At 42.3% G+C, this 17,854-nt stretch overlaps 1 protein-coding gene across 2 annotated transcripts in view; it reads left to right on the plus strand.

Annotated features, from left to right (window-relative positions):
• Window positions 1–427: 427 nt before the first annotated feature.
• The window catches only part of igsf9b (immunoglobulin superfamily, member 9b), a 31,012-nt gene continuing 13,585 nt past the window's right edge, over window positions 428–17,854 (plus strand). For both annotated transcript variants that reach the window (XM_007564323.2, XM_007564332.2), the window contains exons 1-3: window positions 428–971; window positions 7,476–7,571; window positions 10,418–10,624. In XM_007564323.2, coding sequence (XP_007564385.1) covers window positions 7,511–7,571; window positions 10,418–10,624 — 268 coding nt within the window. In that variant the 5' untranslated portion in view covers window positions 428–971; window positions 7,476–7,510. The remainder of the gene's footprint in view (window positions 972–7,475; window positions 7,572–10,417; window positions 10,625–17,854) is intronic.

Genomic DNA, 17,854 nt, shown 5'->3' on the forward strand with positions numbered 1-17,854 from the left:
TATATATATATATATATATATTGCAACTATTTGATCTTCCTATCACCATCAAGGAAAAACTGATTGATTGGTGCATTTCTTAAGGTACTGTACTGGTCATCATGCTAAGGATAATGGGGTCAGCAGCTAAAATTCTCAAACTGTAAATAGTTTCTTTATTTACTTTAGTTAAGTAGCTAAAAATGCCCAGCCACGAAAATGACAAAAATAACAAAAAGTAGTAATCACTTAATAGTTATGACTGAAATAGCTGTGTTTAAAAGCTTAGCTGTAATCAGAGTTTAGCTAGAAATCTGTTTTTTTTCTTTTTGTGCTGGTGTGTGTATGGTCTGACCCTTATTTTGAAAGTTCGAACGGGAAGTCCCTTGCTGTACCGGTGTGGAACTTGACGGAAGTGTTTACAGCCACCGTAGTAGAAGGAGGGATGAGGCTAATGAGAGGAGGGACACGGCGGGGACAGAGACCACGGCAGTGCTTTAACTAACCCTGCGGCGTGCTCTGCCGAGGAGTCCTGCGCCTGTTGGATGGTCAACGCGTTCTACGTCGACTGGAAGTCGCTTCTTCTCATTTAAACAACTAAAAGCACTTTGAGCAAGTTTGGATCCAGGAGAATACTGTAGTGAAATTATCTGCTTGGAAAGTTGATCTTTTAACTCAAATGGGCTGAGGTAGGATGTTTTTAATGTTTTTAATATCAGTTTTTTTTTAACTGAAGACGCAAAGAAGTTTGCGGGACGTCCGATCACCATGGAGAGGCGGGATTAAAATGGTTTTCATTTTTCTCGGATTGAAAGGTTAAAAATGCGTCTACCTGGGCCCAGTTCCTCTTGATCTAAGCTTGTTTCTAACCACAAATATCCGTGGCGATAAAGGAATGGACACTTAAACTGGTCTGCAAGAAGTCTTAAAGAAGAGCATCCATGGATTGAGAGACTGTACTTTCAGCTCAAGTGTGAAGTGCCTCATGAAAGGTAAGGTGCAGGTGGAGCTAAGACATCCGCCAGTAATTTAAACCTTTAGAGTGGAAGCATCTTTTGTTTAGTCATTTAAATCATGAGCACTTCCCTGGTCTTTTGTTTGTTGCATGCTCATTTCTACACACACTTAATCCTACTGTAGCTTTTCCACAGCTTAAATATCCCCAGGTACAGCCATGCTCACGATCTTATGCCCTTATTTTAGATGCGTTGTTGTTTTGGGTATCACATGCACTACTTGTAATCTGTGAGCGGGTGTTTTTTACATGATAAACCATTCTAAAGAGGTTTAACTGTCTGCATTGCCCCTTTAAACCAGCAGCTCAGCTCTCTGGATTAAAACAAGGAAAAACTGACAGCGGTACATGTATGTGCAAACTGTTTTGTCTTCTCATGTGGCTTTAGAGTCCCAGGAGTAACACAAAAGATGCACCTGTTTTGTTTAGCAGAAGATCTGGGTGGCTTGGTGTTTGTGTTGAGCGCACCAGTTTATCAGCCTGCTGGCTCTGTACAGTGCAGCAGCATATTGGACAAAAGCTAGTTGTAACAGTTTTACACAAAGGACTGCAGCTGTTCTTTGCACTGTTGTCCTGCTGGTCACTTTATTGAGAAATATGCTTCCCTGCGGAGGTCTGTTGCCTCGTTATGGATATGTATTTTCAAACCCATCTTAGTAAGATTCAAATCAATAAGCATCTGGGCTTATGAATCAGCTTGGTCGCAAAAGACTGATTGTTTTTGACAATTTCGTAGTAAGTTTTCTACAAATTAACCCCCTGTGGAAAAACATCTTATCGTTACTGTTTATAGCAGTTGCAGTTCACGGGTTTGGAAAAGCCCTTGAATTATTTACACAAAACAGCAAGAACCTGTTTTTCATTTGGAATCGGTGTTAAAGTGTTGGTATCATCCGAGCCCTCGAGGTGCTTAAATCCTGTGCACGTGAGGAGCTCAGGTGTTGCTTTACACAGCGATGTTTCTTAATGCTTGTCGTCTAGAAAGCCTCAATAGTTAATCCTGTAGCTTGCATTGTTTAAATATGAAGATTACATGGCCAGAGGTTCAGCTGTGGACAGACTGACGCGTTGTTCTTAGAGATGTCTTATTTATGAGCTGAGTAAGGCAGAGCACATAGAAATAAATGAAGAAATGCATTCATGCTTGATCCAGCAAGAGAGTACCTACAGTCAATGAATTTCTCTATCTCTAAATTACAACAGATGTCGTCCTTTATGCTTTTCAAGACAAATGGATCCAGTTCCTATCCAGTTGTTAGTCATTTCCAATGTGTTAAGAAATGACTAACACGGGCCAATACCGATGTTGATACCAATATGTCTTGCATCCCTCATAATCCATATTCTTCTGGGATCGATAGGAATCACTTTTATTTTTTCCTTCTAGACAAAAGCATGAATCATTTTTTCTTTGAAAGGTTTGCGTGAATACCATGACACCCAAGTTATTTTTCTAAACGTTATTATACCTTAATAATCACATACCGGTCCATGCTGACATAGGCCCAAATCCAGTTAATTTCAATATGATGCAATCATGTAATCAGATTGAAATAAATATATGGTACAATAATGTCCTTGTTATGTTACGGTACAATCACAGCTAGTTGATTAAAAAGTTTTATCTAAGAAACTCCATCCAGTGGCTTTGCAGCATTGGTTTTGACTTGTCCATTAATGCCCCTTTCATCATGCCATTAAGAGCTGTCCACAGCGAAAGAAATGAGTCTCTTTGTGTCAGTGTTCAATAAATTCAGTGCAATACGTCAGCATTCTGTGCTAAAGTTCATGACCTCAGACTTTAGGGCTTCGCTTAGTTTTATGGCTCTAACCTGCTTCTGAGAATTATAGGAGGTGAAGGACAAAAGCTCAGGACTCAAAGGGCAATGCGAGCTGCTTTGCTTTTCTGCATCTCAGCTACCGAGCATGAATGTAGTTCATCTCAGGAGAGAAAAAAAAAATTCAATCAGTCTGCTCAGGCATGAAGCACATGGGTAATTTATTGGTGTAATGTGAGGAATTGTTCAGTCCCTGCAGAAGGTGCGCAGGAAACCCTGAGTGCGAGAGAGAGAGAGAGAGAGACTGACTGCAAGTGAGGAATTTGAAAACACTCAGCCATCGCCACGCGATAGTAATTATTGCTAAACCTTGTAGTGCCATATGTTGGCGTATTGGTGATCACTGGTAATCCATATACAGTGGGTTTTCCCCGGCATGCGGGAACTCCCCTCCCGTGCTCACTGTCTACTCAGCTTATTTCCCATTTTGTTCAAATAAACATCAATTGATTTTCCAAACTAGGTTGCGTTGCCAGGAACAAAATCCATGCATTGACTGACTGCTCCAGTCTGCCGACTGGTTCCAGAGTTTAGGGACCAGTTACTGTGTTAATAACTGTTTTTGCCAGTTACAAATCTTTGGTTGGCCGGTCAGAGTTTCTGCTCGAGTAACACTTGTAGTTGCGGCACGACACAGGTTTGTACAAAGGCCACGGCCTGTCAGGATTAGGAGGGATTACTAAGAGAGTAATACTACTGCTTATCAGGCCTGTATCTGTCACTAGCATCACTGATGGGCCTGCTTAGGTACTGAAGGATAAGACATACTCTCTCACACACATAAGGTCAAACAGCCAGTTTATTGGTCACATATAAGAGTAGGAAACAACGTAATAAAGACGTACATTCTTCACTCTGTGTTTGAATTGTAGTGGGTTAGAAGAGACATGGAAAAGGGAGAGCCAAGGTTTAAATATCTTAAAAACTTGCAAGTCCAGCTGGCTGTGTGAACTTCATAGTTCTTAAAACATCTCTGACAATACAGAAACCGATATATTATGGAAATATAGAGCTCTTGTTTTTGGGAGACTCCCAACATTTAATGTAAAACACCTGCATATCCAAGGACAGAGCATTTATCTATCTACACATCTGCAAAAGTTTATCGGCCTGCTTCTTGCTGCATTTCAGGAGGGAAAAGTCTGTTAAGACCAGTCAGTTCAAGTGTCACGTGTCCTCCGCGTCCGCGTCTGAACATCATGTCAAAGCTGCCCAGCTGGTAAACAATCCATGCGGTCCCCACTAGAAGAAAGTCTGGACCCCCCATCCCCGTGGGCAGACCTTTGTGACTTGATATAGCAGGGATTGATCACTGCGCCGCTACATGAAAGCATGTCCTTGATGTGTCTCAACAGTTTGATCTCTAATTCAATTAAACTATTAACACTCGAAACAGGAGGCCAGGATTAGACTGGGTGTTACAAATGTACCGTCCAGAAGGCTAAGTCATGCCGAGATCCAAAGCAATTTGTGTCAGTGAAATCCAGTGGAAGACAGCACCATTACATGTTGTCAGCATGCATGCTTTGGTTTGAAATATCTGCTGCTGAGGTGTTTAACATTTAGTTTTTTGGGGTTTTTTTTTTGCAAAAGCATTCATATTGCCTGGTGGTGGCAACGTCACTAGCACGGCCATTGCCTTTCTCCACAATTCCGCTTGATTCAAGTCTCTAGAATTTCAACCGGGCCAGCCAGGTTGAACAGATGGAGAAGTTGTGAAAGATGACATCAATTTCCTGCGCTGTTTTAGTCTGCCTGTAGTTTTAGCAATGGCAGAGAAGCAAGTGAATAAAACTGTTCAGTCCTTGTTGGCCACTCTTTCAATTATTGAATAAACTTTAGCAGCTGCCTCGTTCGCATCGGCAGTGGAGGACGGCTGTAGCGCAGGCAATTTCGGGTAAGCTTCATAGCATCGAACAGGTGCGTTACATACATCACGGGCAAACGTTAGCAATTGTGTAAAATGTAAAACCTCAACACAGTCCATTCCTCCAGCAAACAGTCGTTTTTCAATAACTAAGAGTCCAGACCTTCTGTAGCGCAGAACAAGAGACTGGTTTTACCAAGCGCAACATCATGCTTTGGGAATGTGTTTCTCCAACAGGGCCTGGGAATGTAGTCAGAATTCACGGGAAGACATGTGGAGCTAAATAGAGGGGAAAACTAGAAGAAAAACCTTTTAGAAACTCCAAAAGTGGGAAGCAAATTCACCTCCAACCAGGACAACAAGACTATAAACTCAGCCACAGCTGCAGTGGTTAAGATCAAAACGTATTTAGGTTCTAGTATTACCCAGTCGAAGTCCAGACCCAGATCCAGTTGAGAATCTGACAGTTTCCATCCAGTCCGACTGAGCTTTGGTTATTTTGCTTGAAGAATGGCAAAAATCTCAGTATCCTTGTCATGCAAAGCTGTAATTGCTTTGAAAGGGGGATTTCTACAAAATATCAATGTAGGGGTAAATAGGTAGGGGTAGTAGGGGTAGCTAAATACAAAACTCAGTTTCCAGGGTTTTTTTTGTCAAATAAACAATATACTTACTTTACAGTTGTGCCCTGAATACTTCTTCAAGGCGCTGTGTGTGTTGCTTCATCATTTTATGCATTCACTCTGAATTTAATATCTATCCTCCTTCAGAGGCCCTCAGAGTGCACATGCCAATTAAATGGCTCTGCTCTGCTGCATGAGGAAATTACCTGCTTGTCTCTGTCTAATACCGCACCTGCAGACAGAAACCCCCTCTGCCCCCATTCCTGTCTTTCCTTGTCTGTCTGCACAAAACTGTCACATAGTACATCCTGGTGCTGAAGCACATTTCAGTTTACTGGAGCAAAGGCAAAGGTGATTTGAGATCGCCAAATGATATTTGAGATCTAGATGTGAGCTTAAATTGGAGAAACACTCTATGATGGGATTTTTGCTGTATATCTCATTCTGTAAAAAAAAAAAAAAAAAAAGGGAGGATGCCGTAAAGAGCAATCCCATCCATCAGTTTGTTGCCTGCTGGAGGTGACACATAAACAATTTGGACTGCACAGATTTGCTGTTTATCTTCTGAATCCATTGAGAGCGGTGCTTATTGCAACATCCCAGAGGGCTGTTGAAATGGACCCTGCGCTTTTGCATTTCTCCGCGATGCCTGACTGACTCTGATGTTCTTCTAAACAAGAAAGCCATTAGAATATTGTGTTGTGAAGTTCATGTTTCTGCTCTGCTATTCTGGGCTGTTTGTTTGCTTTAAGCGCTCCTAAGCAATTAAATGTCTCCAGCGGATCATGGGGTTGGTTTGCATTTGTGCTGTCCATCTGCGGCTGCATCATCACCTAGCTTGGGTCCCACCCCTTTTCGAAGCACAGCCGCCTTCTGAAGTTACTCAAATGAACTTTAAGCAGTGCGCTTATGGTAAGTGTACTGGATGAAGTGAATTGCAGAAAGGGTGGAAGGGCTTCCTTTATGCTTGGAGGGCAGTGACTTTAACGAGTCTCTAATCCAATTTGAAGTAAGCAGAGGAGCCACTTTTCCACTTCTTCAAGTGGAGTCATGTTTGTCAGACTAATTAGGAGATCAAAATCTAAAATTTCTTTTAAAAGACTTATTTGAGTCATTTGTGCATTTAGTCTTTAGATGAATCTTACATGATTCTGCTGTTTGTTCGTCATGTGCTGTCTTAATGTTAGTCTAAGTAAAGCTCGTCATCCAACAGAAATCTGTTTTTGCTGCCTTTAAGCATTAGCATTAGCAATAAGGTAACATTTGGAGTTGGGAGACTTACCGTTCAGTAGGAATGGGCATTTACCTTTTTTTTGGTTACATTTCTTAGAAGAATTTTGATTTATTGTTGTCACAATAAATCCCAATTAATGGTTAACTCTCTAAACTGTCCATATTGTGTGGATTGTTAGTTTTAGTACTTTCTCCACTGTGGATGTGCAATGAGAGTGTCTTAAATAAATTAGAAAATATAATTATTGCAGTTTCTGTTTGCAGATTAGTGATATAAATCACACTTCTTTATGACTGGTGTCCAAAAGAAGCATAAATTGTATGTAGTTTGTTTGGCAACATACGTATTTGTGATTGCTATCATGCAGTCACAACCATACAGTTGCCTGAAAAATAAGCTTTTATTACTGTCACAGTACTACCATAAAATAGTACGATAACATCTTCAGTTCATATCGCCCGCCTCTACCGTTCAGTGTTGTTCCTTTCTCCTGCCTGCTGCTTTTGACCCATTTAGACTCAGACAAGACCTCGTGGACCAAAACCAAGCAACAGGTTAATCTGACCTTAAAGAGGTCTTCCTCGTCGCTAACAAGCACACTTAAGTCCTAAACGTCCACAGGATGCAAAGTCTAGGCGGGTTTTACTGGTTGTTTTGAGAAGCTCTCCTTGGATTGGCTCGGTTTGCCTTAAATCCAACATAAAATCTGATTATGTTTTCAAAGAATACACTTATTCATCAACCAAAGCACATCTGGAATATGGTGTTTGGCTTGGATAATGTGCAGACATAAACTCCAGGGATTACATGTGTCTGAGGAGGGGGATGTGTGAGGGATGTCCCCATGCAGCGGGGACTCTGTCAGTCTTTCTGTCTTTGTGGTGAAGGGTTAAAAAGGATGCACGGTCTTGTTTTTCAGACTGCAAGATGTGTGGAGGAGAGTGACGGACGGCCATGGGACTGGAGAGACGGTGGCTTCAGGCTGTCACCACTGCTGTAGCCATCTGTCTGCTAAGTAAGTATGCTAATGCAAATATGGATTAGCTGCATTCATTATTAATGCATTTCCATGTTGAATTTCTTTCTTGATGGCATTGTCCTTTTCAAGCACTTGTACACTTTACTTGGGTTAGATGAATAATTGCGTTACATCACAATTAGGCCTGCCACAGTAAGCAATAAATTAATAATCACATGTAAATTAAAAACAAGCTCTATAATGTCCATGTGGATGATTTATCATTTTTCTCTTTTCTCTCTCTTTTTCTGCCAATAATTGTATGACAAAAGTCTTGAGTCTGGTGTTTAGTCAAAATTGACTAGCCAATTTTTTAAAATATACTTATTTGCTCTAGTGGCCTTTATTTTAATATTATTAGATGGGAAAATGGGTTACAAGAGAGGAGGAAGACATGCGGCAAAGGTCATCGGGCCGGGACTTGAACCCATGACGACCGCTCCGAGAGCTAAGGCCTCCATACGTGGATCTCACACAGCAGCAATCTAACTAGGACAGTTTTGTCTACGGAGACACTATAATTCATTTTTTGTAGTTTCTGTTGTTAAGTGTATTTAGTTTGGATATTTAAAATGTCCTCCAGTTTAAATATCCAACTTTAAATTCACTATAATTTAAAGTTTATTGATCTTTGAGAATGTGTTCTTGTATTATTATGCCAACAATAATATTGTTTAATGCGTCAACTTCTCATTATTATTATTGCGTCATCCAGCAAAATTGACAGACCAAATCACAATGTCCATGTTTGTTTAATCGTCAGCAATATTTGTCTCATTTTTTAAATACTGAGACATGATAAGAAACATTAGAAAATTAGCTTAAAAACTTTAAAAATTTGTCAAGTTGGACGGATTGTCGGTCTTTTATGATGTAGCTCTTAGTGACTCAGCGACTAAAGCTCAAGGACAGTGGTGGGGGGCAATGTGAAGATGGGAAAAAGTGAGAAAAATATGTTCCAAAAGTTAATATCAATTGATTTTGTCAACAGTGATATTACATTTCCAAGTTTGCTTAATTATTTTGCAGCCCTAGCTTTGGCATACCTTTGCACAAGCAAGCATCCCTCGCCAACGCTGTTACTTAGGATCAACAAGCATCTGGTGAAGCTTTGAGAAGCAGCGAGTGGATGTTGTTGATCAGCTGGACGCAGACGCTCCACATGTACAACACGGTTTATCAGCGCTGCTTCATGTCGGGGAGAGAGTGAAGAGGAGGGGTCGCAGCTCAGACATGAGTGGACAAGAGAGAATGGGGACAAAATCCAACTTAAACAATATATCTCTGGGTGTGGATTTAGATCAATCCTGGATTTATGCTGCCCCCCCACGCCCCTCTCCACCGCCCCTCAAACTCCAGACTCCAGGCACACGTCCCTGTGTGCGTGCTTGTGTTTGTAGAAGGGGGGTGGTGGGATTGATCGTGCTGGTTCCACAGGCCATGTGTATACCCCAGGGGGTGGTGAGAGGTTGGCTGGACCAAACACAGAGGCTCCTGCTGCATCAGAGCCTCACCCCTCCTCCTCCTCCTCTTTCCCTCCCTTTGAGATTAAAGTAATCACCAGGCCAGATGAGTAGTGGAGCAAACACTGGCACCCAGTTGAGCACACACCCATGTTAGCACATGACAGCGAGGGAGATAAAGAAGGTGGAGGGGCTGCTTCTTGCTCCAGGTGTCACTAATGGGATTGCAGCTACTCAATCTCTTTTTGCCAAATGCCCACATGGTTGTTGTGAATGCCCTGTAATGGCCCGGCTTTTAGCAGTCGGGGAAAGTCAAACTCGGGAGCCGATCTGTGACCGGTTTCTGCCACAATCAGTTATGATGTTATGTTTTTTATAACCCGTGTGCCCGTGTCCTCTTATTGGCTTTTCTGTAGGCTTGGACTGATGAGTTATGAAGCCTTTAAAGAAAGTACTGTGGCATTTATTCAAAAATGTTGCATAATATAATTGCTTTTATTTAAAGCAGAAAACCAGCAATAATTCACACTTCTGATAAGATAATAAATAAAACATATTATTTCAGTTGCTGCAACCAGGCGTCTTACTGGCCAGGACATATTTATTTCCAGTTTCCTTAGAGCTTTTATCTGACGGTCCTGAATTTGACAGATGAAATGGAAAAATGAAATGTTATCAAAGTACATCCCGTTTGTTCATGAATTTGCTGAAAGTTGTTGGTTTGGCTCTTTATTAAAATCAGATTTTCAGCATTTGACTTAGAATACAGATCAGAGCCAGTGAAGAGAAAAGTGGTAGTTTGAAATCACCGGCCCGTTGATAAGTACGTCTTTAACAATCTTGTTTGTTACATTTTTTTGTTAATATTTGGATTTCAATACATGGAGAAGAATATAAAATAAATACCCACTAAATTTAATACTAGTGTTTTGCACAACCTGAAGTATTTCCAAACGGTTGAAAGATGTGTTCTTTCAGCCAGCAGACTGGCAGTGTGCAGCAGAGGAAGGGCCGCTACTCAACCTGAGAAAACTCTGATTGTTCCGGCTCTTTTCTCTTGATCATGTTAAAAAGACCATAATCCCTTAGTTGAAAAAGTTAGGTGTTTTTTTTTTTTAAGTCATTTTTAAACATTTCCATACTTTGTGGTTAAGTTTTCTCAGTAAAATTGATCCATTCTTCCTTAACAACCTTCACATAAACAAAATTCCCCAAAACATTCTCCAGAATTTCAGAGCCTGCGATCCGGCTCCATTTGAGGTTGTAGCTTCCTTGGAAAGGAGCATCTGTAATTTGCCCGCTCCTTGTTTATTGCCTCTTGCGTTGTCAGCACAGATCCACCCAGGCCTTTGCGCTGATGATATATCATCGTCTCTCCAGGTGTGTCTCAGGGTTTGGCATCGTTGGTCCGTGCCAGAGAGGGTGGCTCAGCAGAGCTGGACTGCAGTCTGACCCCGTCGTCCAAAGAAGCCACCACCCCGAACCTCTTTCCCTTGCACGTTGTGGAGTGGGTGCGCCTCGGCTACAATGTACCTGTTCTCATTAAATTCGGAGTGTACGCTCCTCGTGTTCATCCTAACTACAAAGGTAAGAAAAGCAACACAAATTCCTCTTTGAGGAACAAGCCTCTGGCTTCTGTAGTTCAAGAAACCATGATCCTCCCCCCACCCCAGATAACAGATTTATTTGGTAACAAAACTTTCCTTCATCTTTTAAGAACAAAGGAAGTCGCAAGGAGGCGGCTACACCGGTGTTAATAACGACTTGGGGAGGAGAAGTTGGGTTCAAACCCTGCTCCCAAATAGATAATCCACACAAAGCACCGTAATTACAGGTGTTCAGTCTGTGTTTTCGGCACGCACTTGTACAGCAGCGCAGAGGGGAAGGGCGAGAGTGAGCGACAGTTAAAGAGGGGGTGGGGTGGAGACGAGAAAGGAGGAAGGGGCATACCAGGAACGCTGCTGCTCACTGGGGGATTAGGAGTGTAGGTGGGGGCTCAGTTGTGAGCTGACAGTGTTTTATTAGTATGCTGAAGGGTGACCCAGTAAGAGGAGATTGTTGTGCTGGAAGGAGGATGGATGAAGCATTGGGAATAATGGGAGTTTTTCCTTGCTGGAAGCTCTATAATCCCATCATTGTCTGCCGGAGCCCAAAAGACAAAAGAGGGGTATCACAACCTCCCGTTGCTCTTCCAAAGCCGACAAGACCACTGGGGCACCCCCAAATCCTGTACTGTCCCAACTGGGTCACCAAAAAGCAGAAAGTTCCCAAACATGCCAGTGGGTGAGGCAGAGAGAAACATGTGAAATACCTGAGGAGCCGCGCTGTCACCTGGAACACGCTTCCCAGCCATCAGGTGACTGCGACGCGTCGTTTTAGCTGCTGCTTATGCAGTCTTAGTCGTCATCTCATGCATGTGCACCCATAGTAACGTCAGTAACACTGCAGAGGTGAATCGTAGTGTAAAAAAAAACTACAATTCATTTGTTTTCTCACGTTCATCCTTTGTGTGTGTTTTTTTTTTTTGTCTATTCTAGATTTTGCCTCTGTCTGCCTCAGATCCTCATATTTCCCCTCCCACTGGGGGCAGATGGCAGCATGTGAAGCGTGTCAGTGCTGCGGCTCTAATGTATGCTGCCCTCAAATTAAAATGTTTTGGGATTTTAGATTTGACGCCGAGACCGGGTCAGGTCTCCAAACGTTTCCCCATCTTTGCGCCAGCCTGTCCGAGGACTCGAGAGCAAAATGCGGGGGAGCGTCAAGCTGAAGATCAAGATCAACCCATAAAGGATCAGAAAAAAGATCTATGAATAATGGAGGGGCTGTTCTACTCTTCACTTCCTTTGTACACAGAACGGATTCTGCCAGTTAAACTAAATGCTTCTGTATCTATTCCTACCGCTTTTATACTTTGTCTTGTGAAACTTTAATTCATTTTTGAGGGGATTTTATGTTGCGGCTTCTTGTAAAGAAAAAACATACATAGTTTCAAAATTGATTACAAATAAAAATGTAAAATAAACTTTGTGGAACCACCTTTTGCTGTGATTACAGCTGCAAGTCTTTTAATGTAAGTCTCCGTCAGCTTTGCAGATCTGACATTTTTTCTCTTTCTTCTTGGCCAGATAAGACAACCTTTGGGACATTTTATGGATAGATGTTCTATTGGATTTAGGTCTGGAACCTAATACTTGAACATGCTTTGATCTAAAAACCATTGACTTCCGCTCTGGTTGTATGTTTAGACATGTTGTCCTGTTGGAAGGTGAACCTCCATCCCAGCCTGAAATGTTTTGCTGCCTCTTTTCTTGTTTTCTTCCAGCATTACCATGAACGTAGTTCAGTCCCTCTCCAGTCAGCTCTGACCAGCATCCATCTCCCTGTAAAGGATCCTCAAAGATGCATTGGATGTTGGACAGAAAGTTGCTCCATTAGGTGTTCAAAGCTTGAGATTTATAACCAAATCCCTGCTTTAACATTCTTCACATCTTTCTGTTTGACGTGTCTGCTGCGTTCCTGTGTTTTCATGATGCAGTTTGTTCACTAATGTTCTCTAACAAACCTTTACTCTTCACACAACACCTGGACTTATACTGAGATAAAAAAAAAACACAGATGAACTCAGTTTATTATTTGTTTAACTTTTGAAGTCATTAAGCATTCCTAGATTTTCTTAAGTATTTTGGAGAAAAAGGAGTTACAAATTCAAATATCCAGCACACTTTCCACTTGTCATTCATGTGCCTTTCTTATAAAGTCCCAGTAAAATACATTAAGTTTTGGACCAGCATGTCACAAAATGTGAAAAGCTAAAGGAGTATCCCTACTTTTGCAAGACAGGAGCTAGAGATGTTTAAAACTAAAAAGCTTTCACTGTTAAAGTAGATTATGCTCCTAGTTTTTCTGCTGTACTCATTGCATTGCAAATGATGTCAGATGCTGCGTGTCCTCAGCCTGCTGCTACGTCCCAAGGTCGTTTACGCTATTAGCAATTTTTATCAGCGGAGATGAAAAGAGTCTCAGCGAGCGGCATCCGCGGTGCTTGTTTCCGTCCATTAAAGCAGCTGTTTTTGATATAATATCAGGTGCGCTTGAGATTGTGCCATGTGTGCTCAAGGAGTGTCCCCACTCCAGCCATAGAAACCATTAAACACGAGCCTGTCCGGCTCTCAGAAAAAATGCTTCATATTTCACTGTCGCCCATTTCCCACTCTTGGCAATGCCCTGCGGGGCCAACATTAGTCAGCTCACAGCTAAGAGGAAACAGCCAGACCAAACTGTGACTGACACTCTTGGAATAGCAGGCTTTAGTTGAATCTGTCCAGACAATGTGTTTGAGTCTGGCAGTGTCAGGATGGTTTACTGTCGCGGGGCTAGATCAGATGTCTCCTGTGTTGTGAAGAAAATCAGCAGAGACTGTGAGCGGGGGGCTCTGACCTGAGGTTAGGACGACAATGGGCAAACCCCCAGATCTCAGCGGGCCGCCCTCACACTCGCAGTGTGACTTGTGAACGCCCGGGAAAGTCAGAGCCTGTGTTTCTCACACACGTGCAGGAGTCAGTAAAACATTTACAGTCTTTAATGTTGACAACTGGTTCAAAATTTTTACCACCCGCCTTCTAGCAAAGTTTTGTGGGATTTATCGTTAGACAGCCAGGCTTATGTAAATGTGGGCGTGTTTTGAAACATAAGCCTGAATATCAGTTTTTTCTGCACCAGATGATTGTGCAGCTAACAATAACACATAAAAAGCATAAGAGGCTGAAATTGAAGTTCTTCATTTTTGTAACCTTGGAGCATCAGGCAGACGCAGGGACCCGAGTGCTTCAGGCTTCACGTCCTGCAGGGTTCCTGCAAAGTCTCGAAAAGTGTGCAAGAGATTTGATTGAAGTATTTCATTGGTCTGGTCAAGCAAGCAAGAAAAAAAAAAACATTTGTAGTCTCAAATCCTTTTGCCTATCCTGTTCAGAACATTTATAACAACCTGTCCATCCTTTCACCCGATTGGGGTGGGCATTTATCATATTTATCATTTATCACAATAAGATATTTGATTTGTCATTGTCGATAAACTGCAAATAATGACATTTGACAAAACAAAACCATTTGTATCGTCAGTTTTACTATTTTCTCCACTGTTCAAATACCCCAAAATTTGAAAATATGATAAAATTACTATGTACCATTTAGTGACACAAATCACACCTCCTTATGTGAATAGAGTTTAAAAAAACGGTATTATATATCATATTAAAAGTTTACAAATTTAGAAATATCTTAAATTTATAAAATAAGCCTGACAACACCTCAAAATCTGGGAAATTATGACATTTTACTAGAAGAACTTATTCTAACATTTAAAATTAAAATAAGAATAAGCCTTTATCTAAAGCCTGTCCAACTGAACTTTGGAAACAATGACCAGACACATGGAAATAATTAACACAAGGTTATCTCTCCCTGATTCGCAAACAGACTCCATGTTTTGCTCTGGGAAGAAGTTGAAATACCTCTTCAAGTGTACTGAGCTCTGAAGTTCCTTTGTGAAGATTTGAACATTAAATCAAACGCTTTGTGGCAGTGCCTAAACAGGTTATGCCTGCATTAAGTTGAGTTGCTGCAGTAAATGTGGGCACATGAGCTTTGTGAAGCTGCGTCCAGCGCACCAACTGGACGCAGCGAGAGGCGCAGAGTTAACTGTAATCTATCCCACGACAAAGAGCTATTCATAAGAGGGTTAAACTGATTAGTGGGACAGGAGGATTGAAGAGAGAAATTTGGGGGGAGCAGGAGAGGGGGCGAGCTGTCCGAGGCAGCGGCCGGTCCCAGACTTATGATTGTATTCAAATCAAAACACATCCCACAATGCACCACTGCCCCTTACTCACATGTGGATGAACAAAGAAAAGCAAAGCTGATGCTTCTCCAAACAAAACAGATAAAAAAAAAAGAACTGCCTTCCTCCAAAGGTTTCCCTGTCAGCATATTGTATGAAATCTGCAGCGCTACGCCTGTTTTATTTATGAATATGAAACAAGGAAACATTTGTACTGAAGCTGCAGTTTCCATTAAGATGATGAAATACAGTTTTCCTGCTTAGACGCTGAAAGAACAAGAGCTGTGTAATCACAAAGCATCCAGACTTATAGGGGTTTCACCTTTGGGTGCTTTGAAGAAAATAAAAAAAAACCCAAGGAGGAGATAACATCATGGAGACTATGGCCAGCCGGCAGCGGCTCGGCTCTGAAAGCCGAGCCGCTGCCGGCCCACCACCCACCGGGTGAGAACCTAACTCTAATATGAAGAGGCTGCGTCTTAGAGTTCAAACAGCGCTGGTGGGATTAGTGTTTCCATTTTCTACCCTTGGCTGCACCGCAGCTCAACCTGTTGGAAACAAGGACTCGTTTTTAACGTAGAGCGGATCTGTCATGTGATTGCGACTGGAAGAAGGGGGGAAAAAAAGGAATATCCAGGAGGAGGTGGAGATGGAGCAGCGGCTATTGTTTCAACCAATCGCTCTGCTTAATGGCGTTTGTCTCTTGAAGGTGGTCCCTGTGTTAGTGTAGGACCGGGCGGTTGGGGGTGATGAATGCGTCTGCTGGAGCTCGGGGGTCAAGAAGGTCAACCTCTCATTGGTTTCAGTGGATTATCGATGCACATAATTTGAGTAACCTCTCCATAACCTCTCCCTCAGTTCTTCTCCGATTCAAACACGTGAAGGGTTGTTTGTATGCCATCGGTTTCCCATTTTTCCACACTTGCGTCCAGTCGCATCGCCGAAGAGACGGGCAGCCTTGTTTTTAGTGTCTGACGGGGCAGAACGCCTGCCAAGTGCCATCTTAGGTTTTAATTCCAACACGCAACATTCAAATTTGGATAAAGCGCCATTTGTCACACGGCCTGGTTGTTTTCCCTTTCACCCCGCGGGGTGAAAGGGAAAGTCTCCTTTCTCTGTTGTTCATTATTTCTTTCATTCTCCCCTCTCCGTCTCTTGGGGTCTGGATTTTCATCCAATGCGATGTTTTTTCACCGCTTGTAATTTTTCAAATCTTTGACAGTAGAATCCCCCCTGCTCTCCCTCAGCCGTGCACGATCGACCCGCCCCCTGCCCATGTTTGGCCGTGTCGGGTTTCTACAGCAACTGAATTTAAATCTAAACTTACAGCCCGGGCTTTCCTCGGTCTCATCGCTATGGTAACCCGAGAGCACGAGGAATGACGGGGTGGAGCTGGGGAGGGAGGTTGTCGTCTCTTTGTAGTGACGGACAGGGGGGAGGATGCGGGAGAGGGTTAAGACGGGGTTGGACAGTGAAACCAGGCTTTCAGGGGGCAGGGCACTCTCCGGTTTTTGAAAATCAACATGTACTCACGCTCACGTGCTCCAGGGCCCCGTGGCATCGTAGGGATTTCCACCGGCTGCATTTCAGCGATCCCCACGATGAGCAGCTCCGCTCTTGCACACAGGAGTGGGCGATAAATTCCACATCTGATGAGAAAAGGTCGCAGAGGAAATGTGCAGCTGTGGGAGGATCCCCTCATGGCACGATTAGAGGAAACCATCTAAAGTTATCCCGATACCTGTTATCATCTCCCCGCACATTTCCCCCCCCCCCGTCTCCGCTCTCCCAACCCTGCCCAGCTGTTTGAAAGATGCTGACCTGAAACCAAAGGCATTCGTTTTATGGATCCTCTAAAGCGAGCGCCGCTCCCATCAAGTGCTTGTCCGTCTTTCAGGAGGTCAGTCAATCATTAAACCCAACTATTAAGCACAGCAACTACCCCGACAGGAATGCAGGGTTAATTGTTACCTATTGTTGTCTGTCTTCACTCTCTGTGTGTGTTTCAACCCGTCTTAAGGCCGTACACATAGGCAGATAAAATGCAAAGCTTTCAGGCATTAATCAAAGGGTCTTGTTGTCTGGATGGAAAAAATGTGTTGAATAGTGAGACTAAATGACGCTAATGCTGCTTGAGGTTGCAGGATATACAAGATTTAAGGTTAAGTGAAGCAAACCTTTTTATTATTTTGCATTCAACCCCCCTTTAGTCTGATATCCCTAAATAAAAATTAATGCGACCAGTTTCTTTCAGAAGTCTACCAAGGCCTCAGAGGTTTGTTCGGGAACATTAGTGAACAAACAGCATCATGAAGAAACACAGCAGCTCTGAAGCAGAGCTGCATAAATCCACAAAAATCTTCCAGCAGGACAGCTAATGATCATGAAATGCACACATCTATGTGGTTGTGGAAGTTTGTCAGCAAGAAAACCACCAATGAAAGAAAGCGTAAACAAGTAATGTTTGCAGTTTTCCACAATCCACAGTGCTTCAGATTTGATTCAAAGTTAGGTGGAGCAAAAAAATAAATAAATAATGGAGTCTTGGAAGAAAAGTTGTTGCTGGGGTTAGAAGTTTGCTTTTCAGTCTTACTGAGCCTGAGGTACTTTGTAAAAAAAGGAATTTGCAAAAATGTCTAGATATTCAAAAATAGTTAGTTGAGACATAAACCAACAAACCTGAATCTGTAATGGCAGTGGTTCTACAAAGCATTGACCCTGAAGAGAAATTCACATCACTCTTTTTTTCAGTTTTATTTGTAAATAAGACAACAAAAGCCACAAATCGTTCTCCTTCCTCTTTTCAATTATAAGCAAATATGTGTCAGTTTTGCAAATTACATTAAAGTTTGTGATTTATATAAAAAAACAAAAGTGAAAAAGTTTAAGTGTAATGAGTGTCTTAGCAATGCATTTATTTGATTTTGCTCGGATGTGATTTTGCAAAACACTTTGCAAAGTTTGTCGACGCACAGTTGGCC

The sequence above is a fragment of the Poecilia formosa genome, unplaced genomic scaffold (genome assembly GCF_000485575.1).
Source record: "Poecilia formosa unplaced genomic scaffold, Poecilia_formosa-5.1.2 Scaffold5, whole genome shotgun sequence".
NCBI classification, from domain to species: domain Eukaryota; kingdom Metazoa; phylum Chordata; class Actinopteri; order Cyprinodontiformes; family Poeciliidae; genus Poecilia; species Poecilia formosa.